The sequence below is a fragment of the Simochromis diagramma genome, unplaced genomic scaffold (assembly GCF_900408965.1).
Source record: "Simochromis diagramma unplaced genomic scaffold, fSimDia1.1 OVJJ01000302.1, whole genome shotgun sequence".
Lineage (NCBI taxonomy): Eukaryota > Metazoa > Chordata > Actinopteri > Cichliformes > Cichlidae > Simochromis > Simochromis diagramma.
Window position 1 is genome coordinate 1,616,693 of NW_024386792.1, and position 16,028 is coordinate 1,632,720.

The 16,028-nt window shown below is 42.1% G+C and overlaps 1 protein-coding gene across 1 annotated transcript in view; it reads right to left on the bottom strand.

Annotated features, from left to right (window-relative positions):
* Positions 1–14,968, bottom strand: part of LOC120728685 (protocadherin-23-like) — a 19,055-nt gene extending 4,087 nt beyond the window's left edge. The window contains exons 1-11 of the mRNA XM_040023745.1: positions 12,589–14,968; positions 10,146–10,337; positions 9,827–10,058; positions 8,949–9,185; positions 6,141–7,163; positions 5,864–6,051; positions 4,848–4,947; positions 4,027–4,184; positions 2,869–3,712; positions 2,438–2,677; positions 54–188 (exon numbers count right to left, since the gene is read on the bottom strand). Coding sequence (XP_039879679.1) covers positions 54–188; positions 2,438–2,677; positions 2,869–3,712; positions 4,027–4,184; positions 4,848–4,947; positions 5,864–6,051; positions 6,141–7,163; positions 8,949–9,185; positions 9,827–10,058; positions 10,146–10,337; positions 12,589–14,319 — 5,080 coding nt within the window. The 5' untranslated portion in view covers positions 14,320–14,968. The remainder of the gene's footprint in view (positions 1–53; positions 189–2,437; positions 2,678–2,868; positions 3,713–4,026; positions 4,185–4,847; positions 4,948–5,863; positions 6,052–6,140; positions 7,164–8,948; positions 9,186–9,826; positions 10,059–10,145; positions 10,338–12,588) is intronic.
* Positions 14,969–16,028: the final 1,060 nt, after the last annotated feature.

Genomic DNA, 16,028 nt, shown 5'->3' on the forward strand with positions numbered 1-16,028 from the left:
TTATTTAAAATGTTATTGCTCAGGACTAACAGATGTTTGCTTATGTGTCCTACCTCTGAGAGTAAAATGCTGCTGCTGCTCTCTGTCCAGGTAGGAGGTGGTGGTAATCAGGCCAGTGTACGGGTTGATGCTGAAGAGCTCATAGCCGGGACCCGGCAGCAGACTGTACCACACCACAGCGTTCTCCTCTGAGGAAATGAACACAGGAGGCGAATGTAAATGCTGTCACAGACCTCAAAACAAATGCTCAAGCAAAAAAAAAAAAAGGAAAATCAAGGTTAAAAGAAAAAAGCAAAAATCAACTTGATCATATATCAGATAATGCTGCATAATTACAGAAATCCAGTGATTTACATTACAGATATGCTCCCCGACAAACGATACACGCTAGTTTCTCTATTGAAAAAAACATTTCCAGTTTCAAGTAGATATAAATGGCCTTAACACTGGTGAGACAAAAAATGTGGCTTCTCTAATGAGACTATGGATGTCAAAAACAACACAGTGCATTTTTATGCTCCCGATCTCCAGAAAAACCGATACCTCTAGTCGTTGAATCGTTATCTACCTCACACATTCAACTTTAGTTCAGGTCCATTCATGTTTATTGCTGCTTCTGTTTCAGGCAGCGCTTATCTCAAGGAAAAGAGAACAATGTGGCCACTGAACTTCACAAGGCAGTTAAAACCTCAGCGAAAGCCTGCTGCTTGCAGCTTTTATGGTTCTTGTGATACGAAGCAAACGCAGAGTTCACTTCAACTTTACGTGCAAGCTGTGGTCTTGATGACCATCACAATGATGCACGTTTCACATCACTTTAGTTTCAGAAGATAGAACAAGGCGAGGAATGCGTATAGCATTTAAGGCTATGATTACTAAGATATCTTTTATGCTGATAGCAGTAAAACATTTGAATCACGGGGCATTTGCATGTTTTTGAAATTACGGTCTATTCACACACTTCTATGATGTTTTATAAGAGCATAACTCGATTACTAGACTTCTTCTGCTTAGCTTTGCTTGGTTCACTGATTTAATTTACATTGTTGTTAACTTGGTTTGCTTGGTAGGTGTCAAAACTACAAAACTCTGTCAATGTCTTCTTCATAACTCTTTTGGTGTAAACCGTGTCACTTTTGTCTCTTGTGCATAAACAACCATAAACAATTCCCACTCCGGGTACTAACAAACAAAAGTGTTCCATCAAAACATTTAAGTTTCAGCCAAAGTGCAACCCTGGCACAATGACCAAATCTTACCATCAAACCTCTTTGTAAATAATCAAACTCTTCTTTTGAACACAAAGACAGCACAGTTACTCTTTAAAAAAAAAAATCCCTCTCAAAATCTCAACTCTTGCTTAACAAAGGGAAATCCAGAAGGCTCAGAAGTTTAGCTGTCACACTCATTCACATTGCAGCTCTTCTGTGATTGACTCCAGCACATGGAAACTTAGATACATAGATCATCAGAGACACAAAACAATGGTCATCTCTGGTGAGAGTTTGCAGGGAAAAAAGAAGCACAAATGATAATCAAATAAGACTGGTGGGAGAGCAGGCCGGCCTGCCAGACGAGGCGATTTGAGGAGATGGATGAGAACACACAGCGCCTATTGGCACAGATGGCTTGGATTATGGAAATCATGATGAGAGAGGACCTTTCAGATTTCCCAGAGGAGCTGTCTGCTTGCTGTTCTTGGACAATTCTCACCCCCAAGAATGTTAGTTCACATTGAAACCCCTCCTGTACAGGTCCCCCTGCCGCACGCCCTCCATCTCCAGTATTTAAAAAGAATCCTACTGTCAACAATGAGGAGATGAAACGGGATGTAGAAGGCCCCGTGCGCGATGTGTTAAAACAAACAGTGCTGATGTGTAGATTTGGGAATATGATTAAAGAGTCGGGTGAATGAGATTCGGTGGGATGTGCAATGAGCAGAGCAGACAAACCGAAAAGCATATGAGGAAAACAGCAGGGTGTGGTTTCAATTAAACTGTTAATGGAGTGAAAAAACAGCAGAGCTGAAGTTCGACAAGGAAGCTGAGCTGCATTGCGGCACATGGTACGAGAAAAAAGTAATAAACATGGACTGTTGTACTTTGTCTTGCCAGGAAAAGCTGTAGTTTTGCAATTTGGCTCCTACTTTATTTTGATGCCTTCATCTTTTCATGGTTAGCGGATTTATGGTTTTAGGCTTCATGGACATGTGCTAGTGCTGCCATCTAGGTAGCTCACAGGGAAACTGCCGTCTCCACTTTAATATCAGGGCAATTTCAAACTAAATTTAAATGCTGTTAAATATAATCAAAAATTAGGAATTTTTAAACAGTTGGAGCTCAAAATTAAATGTACACTACCTCAGCATAAATGTCCCATTTCAGCCATTATTTGTTGGTATTACCTCTGACTTATTGCCAGTCAAATGAATTTTTACCTGAATCCTCATCAGTGGCAGAGACCCTGATCACTGGTTCTCCAGGGTCTCTGTTCTCTGCCACAGTGGCGGTGTAAATGGTTTGACTAAACACAGGCGCCTGGTCATTCACATCCCCGACCTCCACTGTCAGAGTCTGGGTGGAGGAGAGTGAGGGCAGGCCTTGGTCCAGCGCACGGACGGTCAGACGGTGAAAACGTTCTGTCTCATAATCCAACGGGGCAGTGAGAAGCAAGAGGCCTGAAAAAGAAGGAAGGAAATAAAAGAAGAATAAATTTTCACATTTAAAAGTGAAATGTTTGATGTTTGAATTCACTGTGAATCAGCAGACGTTCATATGTCTGATATTCATGTGGTGAGTCTGATGAGGTTTTTTTTAGGTAAAATTTTATTTAGAATAAATTTTTCCGCTGTGCAAAAATCACAAATACCTGTCTTCTCCTCCAGTGTGAACAAGCCTTTCTTGTTTCCAGAAATAATAGAGAAGGAAACGATCCCATTTTCACCTTGATCTCCATCTATGGCCACAAAATGATGCAGCAGACTCCCCACCTCTGCGTCCTCCATCGCCTGAGCTGTATCTGCCGATACAAACACCGGCCGGTTATCGTTCACGTCCAGCAGGAAGAGCTGAGCCGTCACCGAAGCCTGTTTACGCTCATTCTTCTCCTTCGCCTGATCTGTGGCTGTTACAGTGAATGCGAAGCTGGGGGTGCTCTCGCGATCTAAAGGTGCCGCTACAGTCAGGCTCCCCGTGAAAGGGTCGATCCGAAAGGGGAAGGGTGATGATGACCCGCTGACTTCAGCGTCAAAGGCGAGCTCATAGCGGAGGGCACTGTTTGGAAAGGTCCCGTCAGCATCTCTGGCATGAAAAGCGTACGCCAGCGATCCGACTGCAGCGTCCTCCCTCAGACCAAACATCACCAGTTTATCAGGGAACCAGGGCGTGTGGTCGTTCACATCCTCCACTATCACACAAATCAGAACAGACACATTCACGATGGGAATGAGGCTGGCGTCCTCAGCACGAACCACGAGGAAGTACTGCATGGCAGCCTCGTAATCCAGCGGCTGGTTGATGTATATGTCACCGAAGGAGCTGTCGATCCCAAAGTGAACACTCCCGTCCCCCTCAGTGATGGAATAGTGAAATCTCCCTTTATCTGAAACACGTGCAGAGCCAATAACAGTCGCAGGCTCCGTGTCCTCCCGCACCAAAAAGCGTCTCACAATTTGGCGATCGGAGTGGCCGTACGGATCTTCTAATCCATGAATCTGAAAAGCACAAAAAAAAGACAAAGTTTTAGTTTGCTATAATTACCTTTTTTCCCTCCGTTTGGATTATGGGAGGAAAGCACTTGTCCAAACCCAGCTTTACTCTTTACAGTTATTAATTTAAAGTTACCATGAAAAGATACAAACAATAAAGCAATAAAATACTGTACTGTATAAAAATGAGTGTAAACTTCCAAAACAGTTAATGCAGTATTTTTGTAAAATCTCTTGAATTAAAGCTGAACGTTCATACTGCAATTAAATAATATGTCACTGTTTTTAAAGGTGTGGCCTAACTGGAGCACAGCCCGTACCTGTACATGAATGACTGCAGTGTCTTCCTGAGAGATGACCCCGCTGTCCCTGGCGGTCACTTTCAGAGTGTAGTACGCTTTTGCATCTTGGTTGAAGAGCTCTGTTGTTGTGATATCTCCAGTTTCGCTGTCAATCTCAAAGTGCTCCAGATCATCATCTTCGAAAGCAGACGAAAAGAGATGCGAACAGAGCGAACTGTTAATAACACAGGTCTGCAACAAAAAAACGGCACGGGATTTTCTGACTGTTTCTTATAGATTTTTACTCACTGAAACTATGAAAAATAATTTTTAAATTCCATCCTCGTCAGGTTTGCTTCCACAACTCTTGTTTTTAGTCTAATTAAGCGTACGATGTCCCTTTTTAAACTGAAGTCTGGTATCCTATACTTGAGTCAAAAAACCATATCCAATAATAATTTCTTACATTAATTTAATATTTCTAAGAGTGAGACTCAAGAGAAATATAAATAGAAAATGTGAGGAATTGAGGACAGGGGGTCGGGGTGCGGTGGGCTTGGCGGCATGAGGAGCTCAGATGATTGTGTCCCAACAGGTTTATTTTGTTCATAGTGAAAGGTAAGGAATCTCAGAAACACTATGCATAGTTAATTGTAATAATAATATTTATTTTTTTCCATCGCTGTTACGCTTTTTTATGTGAACTCACGTGATTACGTGATTGAGGGAAATGGAGATCATTTTTAGATTCAGCACCCTAAAAAACATAAATTTACCAAAAACATCCCATGCAGCTAAAAAAACCCCTTTTTTTCAGACCAAGTCTGTATAATCAGTCAGGACACACGTTTACAGCTCACCTGTGACCAGTGAATGAATAACTGTTCCATTCTCTCCTGCGTCCAAGTCTTTGGCAAACATGTTCGTGACCAAGGATCCTGACTGTAGACCAGCCCATATCTGAAGTGAACACGTAGAGCGCATAACTACATCTGACAACATAACAACACATACACTAAAGATATAGTGTAGAATTTGCACAACTGTATCTAATCTTAGACACTAAGTCATATTTATCTCGAGTTCATTTTTTCATGGCACATATATACGTTTATGTTCACAGTAAATTAGCGCTTGAAGTAATTTATGATATTTTGATATTTGCTCTCCTTAAACTTGCTTTTTAATGTGTGCTGATAATATGTTGTGTAGTGATCATACATGGTCCTTATTAGCATATACACATGCTACAGTATTACTTAGATAAATTATCCCACTTAGATCATTTTTGCCTGGTACTAGGTCTTTGAGAGACAACATGATGACACCAAAATCTATAATATATCAATTTGTGTAGCATGTATTGATACATGTGGTGGATGTTGTGACGGTGTAATAATTTCTAATATTAAATAATGCTGGTATATGGGGAATATTGTCATGTCTTTTTGTATTAACTCGTTGACCTGTCCTTAGTTTTCACTTAGTTTTTCTTTTCCATGTCTTTAACTGCCTGCTTCATGAGCTGCTCTGTGTCTGTCTTCACTATTTCTGTGTCTTCTTCTTATTTCTGTTTTTTCTTAGTGTAAAAGACTTTTTCCTGCCCTTGTGCTTGTCATTTTGGTTAGGTATTAATCAAAACAACATTAAAGTACCTTTACAGACTAACAATTTGTTTTTTGCCTACATGTGAACTTCCTGAGTTTTACCGCTAAAGTAACAAATGCATTTCCTGATGCATCAAAAGGCAACAACAGCTAAATGTTATTGAGAAGCATGTGCAGTTTGGAGCGCAGATGTAACTGTAATTTACCAAGACTGCTTTTGATTGCATCAGTAGTTGCATCACGTTGTGATGAAGACGCATTGTTCTTACCTGCACATTCAGCTCTTTACTGGCTGGCAGGTAAGTGAACTGCGGCGCGTTGTCATTGATGTCGGCGATCAGGATGTGAACGGTGGCGGTGGCATTGAGACGAGGGTGACCCTGATCTGTCACCATCACCTTCAGACTGTGCTGGCTGTACTGTTCCCGGTCCAGTGCCACCCAGTTGATGATTTCACCTGGCAGAAAATGGAGAAAGGTTAATGTCACATAGGTGACCATGGAGCACAAGGTAACTTTAAGGTGGTGTTACTTGATGTGTTTGTACCTGTTTTAGCATTGATTCGGAAGAATTTCCCATCTGAGAGCAGGAGATAGGACAACTGGCCGTTTTTCCCAGAATCCTTATCCACGGCCTTGACGGTTCCCACCAGACCTTGTGGCGATGACCCCTCCAACACAGTGAAGTAGTAAACGTCCCTGCTGAACACCGGGGCGTTGTCATTGATATCCAGCACCAGCACCGTCACTGTGGCCATAGCTGTGGTATTTGACAGTGAAGCCTCCGTAGCCAACACTCGAAAATGATACTTGGACTCTGTCTCATAGTCCAGGTTGGCTGAGAGATACAACCATCCCGTCTTTGGGTGAATCCGAAACGGAACCAGAGGGAAGCCAGGTTCTCCTTCCAAAGAGTAGATGATGCCGGAGTTTGAAATGTGGGCTCCCCGGGTTCGGTGAGCCCTCGCTTGGATGACCCGAGCATCTTTCCTGTAGCCCTCCCCAATCTCCACGTGATAGATCAACGTCTCAAATGCCAGGCTGTCTTCGGCAGTCGTTTGGTCTACGTTTACTGAGAGGGTCAGGGTGGAGCTCAGGGAAGGTTCTCCTTCATCTTTGGCCACAATCTCCAGCTTGTATCCCTGCTGATGATCCATCTCTAAACTCTCATTTAGCGTAACCGTCCCGAGATTGTGATCAATAACAAACACGCCATTTTCCCTGCTCTTCAGGTAATACTGCACCCGACCATTGGCACCGCTGTCATAGTCATGCGCGTGAGCGATGAACAACACGGTTCCCGGTCGAGTGTTTTGTGACACCGTGATGGTGTCACTATGTTTGGGGAAAATGGGGGCGTTGTCATTAACGTCAGCTACAGTGATGTTGACTTGGGTGGTGCTGTAAACGGGAGAGGCGTCGGTGTAGGACTGAAGAACCAGAAGAGCGTACGACTGAGACTCGTGATCCAGGGGCTTGAGGTTAGTGATCAGACCCAACTTTGGATGAACGGAGAACAAACTCTGAGGGTCTCCAGAAGAGATTCGATAAGATACAGATTCCATGGAGTCTGTAGAAAAAACAAAAAAACCACTTTTTTCCCTTTGAAATAGTCATAAAAATTAAAGGGCTTACATAAATTAGACATTTAAAGACATTGTTCTAGATGTCTTGGGATTTAATCAGATGTAACTTTGAATGCACACACACACACACGCTAATACACTTTAAGTAATTAAAGCACAGGCCAGAAGATCCCATTAATCCCCTGCAAGTGTTTGTTGTGCTTCGACTGTAAACTAAAAACTCCTGAAACAAGCAGAGAGCTTAATGGTGCTCGACTCCTGTCAAACAGCCCCAATTCTGCTGTTTCTGCTTTAAGTCGAAGTGTTAATCTCTTAAGTGATTAGACAGCCTTGAATGACTGTCTAGTGTTGTTGGGGCGTTTAGCTGTTGAAGGCATTCGGTGGAAAAACAAGACTATGAGGAGATAATTATGAATCCCTTTACTCTTTGAAAACCATCTACGCAGAGGTTTTTTTAAGATACTGAGAATAAAATTATAAATGACATCCACTCTTCTATTACTTAAACTGTTGCCACCACAACCTGCTGTTATATTTAACAGAAAGCGCCCAATAAACAAGTTTAGAACAACAAGGAAGAAAACGAGCAGGTTGATCTGTAACAGGATTGTTTCTGATGTAGATGCAGTACACTGCACAGCTACTCTTTATTATCTGTCATGTGTTCGTGAGACTCAAAGGGATTAAAGATTAAACTTTAGCTTCTTCATGTCTGAAAGGAGATTTGAGCAACTTTTCTGTTGCAATCATCTGTCGGGATATTAATGCCTTTGTGTAACAGCCACCTATTCTGAATGTGTCTAAATCCAGTTATTATGTTTCAAGAGACCTATGAAGCACGATAATGTCAGTACCTACACTAATCCACCTCATATTAAACAGCTGTATAGGTTTAAAAATATATATATTTCAAGATACAGATGTTAGCTTTGCTTGTTTAGCTTATCTTACCATAAAGCTGATAAAGTTTACGAACCATCCGAACTGAATTTCTTTGAACTGGAGGCCAAAAAGAAACTCAGTGATTTTCAGAGTCCTGCTCACACAAACGTAACTCTCAGCAGCACGTGATTACAGCAGGACGCTGGAGCAGGACTAGCTTGAAGCTTTTACTATAGCTTTATTATGCAAGAACACTTTTACGCTTTGTTCCTTTTGTTTGCACTCGTGACAAAAGCATAAAGAAGAGAGAAACTTATAAAATGTTCAAAATGTTTTTCAGTTTTAAAACTGATGTTTTATTTTGAGGGACTGATTCAGATCCTTTACTGAGAGTGTGAAGCTCTCAGAGTATAATTGGACTGACAAATTACACTATATGAACAAAAGTATTGGGACACACCTCTCTGTTATTGAACTCAGCTGCTTCAGTCCCATTGGAGTATAAAATTTTAGCATCATGGTGCCAAAATGGCTCGATGAATTTGAGAATGTTACTTCAACAATGCAACAAGTAAGTTTGTGGGATTTCGTCCCTCCAACTGATTCCCTGATCACCTATTAGTGGGATTACAGCGAAATGGAAGCATTTAGGAACCTCAGCCTCACAGCCAAGAAGTGGCAGAGCAGGTGAAGTTACAGGTGACCCCAGTGCTTTTTTTTTGTCCATATGGTGTATGTTGTGTCCTCTACAGCAACTCAACAAAATCTTAGTTGTTAAACTTCTCCCGTTGCCGTAGTGATGTTCAGCAGAGGTAGAGTCTGATGACTCTCTCCCAGCTGCTCTAACATCAGTTTGGATAATAATGAGCAGATAATACACGTCTAACCTGTTGGGTTGATGGCCTGCACCGTCCCCACAGGTGTCCCCGGTGGTGCGTCCTCAGGCACTGTGAAAGCGTAACGTGACCTCTGGAACACAGCTGGAGCCTGAGCACTGCGTAAAACATTGATCGTGACCTCTGCAGGTCTGGCTGAGATCGAGCCTCCTCCGTCCTGTGCTGTTATCAAGAGCTTTACATTAGCTGTGCCCAGGTGGGTCAGAGTGGAGGTCAGGAGAAGCATTCCTACAGAAGAAAAATACGACATAAAGAAATTAATTTAAAATGTTTTTATTTTTCCCCAGTTCCTTTCTGCTTTTCAAATGTGTGGAATGAGATTCACAACACTTCACATTTATTATATTGACAGATGGGAAGGACAGAGCTTGTTTTTGTAACCAAAATGCATCTTATAAGTGTAAGAGAATCAATATATGTCTATATAAACAAATGCAGGCAGTAAAGTGTCAGAAAGTTTTCTTTTCCTATAATTTATCCATTTCATGGTGTTAAATTTTGGCTGAGCACGAATCTTATCTTACCAGTTAGCCACCTGGGGATCTAAACCTTTTGGGGCTTTCTGCATCACCCCTGCTGAGCTGTGACATTGACAATCATTTCATGGGGACTTACACAAAGTAAGCAGTCGTTTATCCCTGAATAATGGAGCCTGCCAGTCACACGGTTTACTTAAAGACTACTGATTGGATCAATGTGACAAATCAAGCTTAAGAAGTCAAAATGCTATCCTTTACCAAGACTGAAACCTACACAAAGCTTTATTTATTTCAATATTGGAAAAGCAACAGTTGGTTCACTGGAAATTGTGTCCACACACTTATGTTCAGACTACAACAGAAAGTGTTCTCACATCTTTACGGCCCTACCTGTTTGTTTATCCAGTGAAAACAAAGTGGACATGTCGCCAGGAAGGAGGTCGTAGGTAACCTGGCCAAACCTGCCAGAATCTCTGTCAGTGGCAATAACGCTGACGATCTCTGTGCCAGGCTGCGCGTGGCTGCTGATGCTCACGGTGTACTCCTCAGGGCTGAACACTGGAGCGTTGTCGTTCAAGTCCTCGATCTCAATGTGCACATAGGTTTGAGCACTCAAGCCTCCCTGAGGGAGAGAATTTTATTAGGACCCAGAAATTAGGGACAAATTGTTTAAATGAAATCCACTGTTATATATCTGCGTGTCACTCACTGGATCCTCAGCCTTGATCAGGATGTCGTGGACCGTCTGTCCCGTATCTCGATCAATATCCTGGGAGATGCACAGCTCTCCGGTGTGGGGGTTTATTTGGAAGAGCGGATGTGTGGCCTGTTTGTCGAAGCCATCAGACAGAGAGTAGAGCAGCGTCCCAAACTCAGGGCTGTCTGCATCTGTAGCGACGACCTAAAGAGAAGAGAAATGCAGGCATGAAAACAGGAGGTGCAAAAATGAAAACACCTTAAATCATTTCTTTAACACAAAAGAGAAATTCAATTAAAACCAGTGCTGCAGAATAACTGGGAACAATTTAGTGTAAAACTTATATATTCATATCTAAGGTCATATGTGGGAAAAAAAACATTAAATAATTAATTAAAAACCTATCGTCAGCCTATAATGTGCTATATGTGCTGCATATGGTGTAATTATGATCATCTAAGATGATTTTCTTCACAACTTTAACAGGTAACTGTTACCTTTCTGGTAAAAATGGTGCCCCGATCCTTTATTTTAATAAGCACATGTTAAAAGGGGAAACCCTAAACAATTACACTGTAATGCTAAAAATAAAACAAAGGTAAAACATGTAATATGTTTAATAAAAATATAAAGAATTAAGAGAAACACTTTTGAAAAATGTCCACAGGTAGATTATTTGGTTTAGGTGAGCTTAGATTTTGTACCTGAAACTGCTCGTTGAAAATGAAAATAATAACAAGGCCTTTATTAATAACTCAACAATATAACTGAACTTATATAATGATGATGAAGTGAGGAAGAACACCTCCTTAGTTAGTGATGATTGAATGATTACGACATTTGTGTTCATCGCTGCCCAGTTTTTAAGTGATCTGAGAACGAAAGAGTTCAGTATGAAATGACATGGACGTGATTAATAACTGACTAATTATTATTAATTAATAACTGCATTAACGAATATATTGTTCTTGAATCAAAGCACACACTAGACAGTCTTTGTGGTTCATGCAGTTTGACATGAATTCATTCATGCTTTGTGTTTCAATTCATGTCCCTCATCTTATGAAGCTTGTGTGCACATAACTGCATAATATATACATATATATATATATAGTAAATTATGAAGTGCTCCTACTCAAATACTTTATGTAAAAATTAGCAGTTTTTGGTATGTTTAAGTGTTTATATATTAGAAGAAATATTCCTTGTAAAACAGCACTCCCATACTACAGTAACTGCCAGCTTTTAGATTAAGCTTTGTACTGTGAATCATAATACGCGTCTTCCTTTGACAGTGAGAGTCAACATAATAAAAGCATAAAAAATCCCCACAATCAAAGGGCGAGGACCATCCCTGCAGTATAAAGATTATAGTAAAAACGCGCCTTATATCCTGTGCAGCTCCTTTCATGTCTGCCTGTGGCTGTGACTGCAGACATGTCTCACAGGTAGAGCGCTCATTTTACAGTCATAAAGATGATATCACCTCCCAGTTTGTGAACTCTGATCAAAGGAAGTTTAAAGACACGGGTCAAGGTCTGGACAGTCACGCAAACCCAGTCAGTTTTTTGAAGCTTGCTTCTTAGAATAAAGCATATGTGCTGCGTTTACAAAATCATGCGACAGAGGGGGGTTCCTTATAGATGACTTCCCAGATATTCTGGTTACTTCTGCTCCTGCTAGTTCTCGCATTTATTTTGGATGACATCTTCAGTATTCTGAAGCGTCGTAGCTAAAGTTCAAATCGGGAACTAAGCAACTAAAAGTCAGCCAGATGTTTAGAAGTTTTCAGTCCTTATATATTCATCGAATCTCTTGTTTGCAGAGAATGTGCCCTTAAACAAATGTTCCTTTGTGATGGGATGCACTTTGTGCCAGCCTGCTGGAGTGTGGTACCAGGCAGCACATCTGTCATACTAAAGCCACAGAGCTAAGCTGGAAAGGGTGCATGTTGAGCATCTTTAGGAGGAACACTGACGGCTTTGTGCAAACAGACTGAAGGCTACTTTTGTCTTATAAGATGTAAGACAGACACAGCAAAAGAGCACAAGATGCTGGATATTTACTGTGAATCTTTCAGAAACTACAAAGATATCTTTATTTTTGTTTCTGTGAATCCATGTTAGCTGATATTTTACTGAGATGAGTGCCAAGTTAAGTGAAACGCTCCCCTGGTCTGTGTGTGGATGTGTTCTTGTAAAAAAAATAAATAAATATGCATATGATTTCATATGAGTGTCAGCTCCCCAAATTATAAAATATATATATATATATTTGTTGCCTTGTTAATAAGCTTTTCTGCCTACTTCCTGATTCAGTGCCAATTATTATTATCATTATTATCATCTTGTGGATCCTTCTTGGATAGAAAATGTAATTGGAACCATTCAGAAACAATAATGTGTTGTTCTTTTAGATAAGTCACCAAAATGATGCTGAATATCCTCCAACATACTTGTAAAAAGCAGCTTCCAACATCGCTCTGCTCTAGTATGGACACATTGTACAGCTGCTGCTCGAACACTGGCTCGTTGTCGTTGACGTCTTCCACGAGCACCGTGACTGTCGCTGTGGATGACAGAGCCGGTTCTCCTCCATCCACTGCCACCACCAGGAACCATATCTCCATCTGCGTCTCTCTGTCCAGAGCTGCAGCTGTGGTGACCAGGCCTGACTCCGGGTCGATGTCGATCAGGCTGTCCTGGTTGGACTTCAGAATGGAGTATCGGACCTCTGAGTTTGCACCCTCATCTGCGTCTCGAGCCTGAAACTGGATGAGGGAACTCCCCTGAGGAGCATCTTCAGAAATATTTATGAGATACACATCCTTCTCAAAGACTGGGTAACAGTCATTCATGTCCGACACCTTCAGGAGGAAGACAGTCTCACTACTCAGGGGAGGGTTGCCAAAATCTGATGCCTGCACCTTCAGCTCATACAAATCCTTCTCCTCCCTGTCCAGCTCAGAGTTAACACACAGTGCATACAGAAAGTCATCTGTCTGCTTCAGGGTGAACTTCCCATCACCTCCCTCGAGCGTGACAGTGATTCTCTCCCCCTCGAGGTCGGGGTCCGACACTGAAATCCGGGCTACGTAGTCCCCGACTGCTGCTGATTCCGACACCACAGCATCTCCTGTGTCACTGAGAAACAGTACACTGATGGTGGGGCTGTTATCGTTGATGTTAAGCACTCTGACACCCACGAAAGTGCTGCTGTACTCAGGCTGAACCCCGTTGTCTCTCGCACTGATGATCAACTCATGAAAAGCCTGAGTCTCAAAATCAAGCGGCTTGTTGAGGTAGACCACCCCGGTGGTTTCATTGATGGAGAAAACCTCATTTGGGTCGCTCTGCCTCCTGTTGATCTCATACGTGAGTCTGCCATTGTCACCCAGGTCATAGTCAGTGGCCTGCACCTGACACACAGCAGACATGACTGGAGCATCCTCACGCACTGAGGTGTGATATTCAGTCTGGTTGAACACAGGCAGGTTGTCATTCTCATCCAGGACGTGGATGTTCACCTGAAGAGTCCCAGTCCTGGCTGGGATCCCCCCATCAAAGGCCTCGATTGTCAGCGTGTACAAGTCCTGCGCTTCTCTGTCTAGCTTACTGTTAAGAACTAGATCCAGGTTGAGGTGGTTCTCAGGTCCACTGCGATAATCCAGGTGGAATAAGTCACTCATCTCACTCTCTGTGATCCTGTATCCCTGAGTACCAAACTCGCCCTCATCCTGGTCTTTAGCACCTTCAATCTGAAACCGACTCCCAGGTGGGCTCAGTTCTGATATTTCCAGCTCAACCTGCTCGGAGGGGAACACGGGAGAATGGTCGTTCACATCTTTCACCTCTATTGTCACTTTTATCATCTCACCTGTGAGAGTGGCTGCCACAAATTCATACTTATCCCTGCTCTCTCTGTCCAGGACTACAGCTGTGGAAATGATGCCTGTGTCCGCGTCTATTTCCAAGTCTCTGAAAACATACGAATCTCTGCTTTCTGAGATGAAAAACCCAGTGCTCGGCCTGCTTAGTCCCGCTCCCAGATCTCCAACGATAGTTCTGGCCGGAAGACCCTCTTTAACAGACAGCGTGAGGTTGAAGACCTGTCCCAGCGACTGTGCGCACAGCAGGAACAGGACGAGCGTCTGAAGGAGCGAAGCTGAGGCATCCTTGCACCCCATTCCTCCTTTACGCGTGGCTTTGAGCTCTCGGTTTGTTGAGGTCGATGCCCGCCAGCATATTCTCGAGTCGAAGTCCTCAGTTTTGTCCTCACGTTTGAGCGCACTTTTCCGAACCGAAACGGACGAACGCGTTTTTGCGCGCAGGGCGACTGCGAGCGGTCATTCTCCTTCACCGTACTTCAGTAGCTTGTTGCGTGATACTGGATACAAAAAAATCAGCCATGGCACAGTGCAAATCCCCCTTTGGCTCCTTCACATAACTCGACACCTCTGACTGGCGCCAACTGTGCGCCGTGAACACTCCTCCTGGCAGGCGGCGCGTCCCACGCTGATCGGCTCCATCTGTGGCCCCTGATTGCTTAAGATTTAATTAGGCTGAGAGATTACCTTCCGTGCCTCTTGCTGACACGTGGCCTAGTATAGCTGACCTGTGGAAGAAGTCAGGTGGAAAGTGGAATAAATACGGATATCACACCAGTTGAGCCAAAACAGTGTCCTAAAAGGCCCCTTTGTGGTAATGTGGTTAGTATGAGCTTGAAGTGATTTAATAAAGTGCTCCCGTCTAAGCAGAGGAACATATAAGTGTTAGGGTGCCTCACTCTGCTGGTAAAAAGCAGAAACTGTACCACTCTTTAAAAGGAAAAGAAAGGAAAAATCAAGGCTATCCGGTCACTTAGTCCTAGGGGGGTTGGGGTGACGATGTCTCCTCAGGTCTAAGGATTCTCAATGTAACATCCACACGAGCTTCGCAGCAAAATACTGAAGTTTATCAGGGCCGTTTCTAGCTTTTTGAGGGCCCAATGCGAGATTCTGTTTGGGGATCGCTGTTTATAACACTATAACTGGGGGGTGGGTGGGTGGGGGGTGGAGATGTTAAATTTTTTAAGATGATCCAATGATCCATGGTGATAATTATGTATCTCAAATTCAGATGAAAGATCTAAAAATTGGTACAAGCAATTAAAATCTACATAAAAGTAAATAATGAAGCTTCTTCGCACAGTTTTCCTCCAAAATTTTCCAGATGAACATAAAATTAATGAAACCGCTATTTCAAATCAAAACCTAACTGGCATCCACACCGGTGTGAAAATTACACCATGAGGTGAAAATAAAGTGAAATACCATATTAAAATACAAAGAAACTATAGCATCTATTTTAAAGTTCAAATAAGAAAAGCCCAACAACAATAAGAAGAGTAATACATCCTCTTCAACTTCAGCTTTCTGTTTTTGTTTTTATTTTTTTATTCAAATTCTGGCTCCTCCTCCACAGAAGCAAATATTTCCTTTATCATGGGCATATTTCTGTAGATTTCTTCTTCTTTTCTTAATTTTATGCTTAAAAAATAAACACATTTTGATGCAATCCAGGTTTCACTGCAGCCTGGGCCACCCTTATTCTCCTCGTGAAGATGTGAGGCTGTCAGTCATACAGGGAGTGCAGCATTATTAGGCAAGTTGTATTTTTGAGGAATAATTTTATTATTGAACAACAACCATGTTCTCAATGAACCCAAAAAACTCATTAATATCAAAGCTGAATGTTTTTGGAAGTAGTTTTTAGTTTGTTTTTAGTTTTAGCTATTTTAGGGGGATATCTGTGTGTGCAGGTCACTATTACTGTGCATAATTATTAGGCAACTTAACAAAAAACAAATATATACCCATTTCAATTATTTATTTTTACCAGTGACACCAATATAACA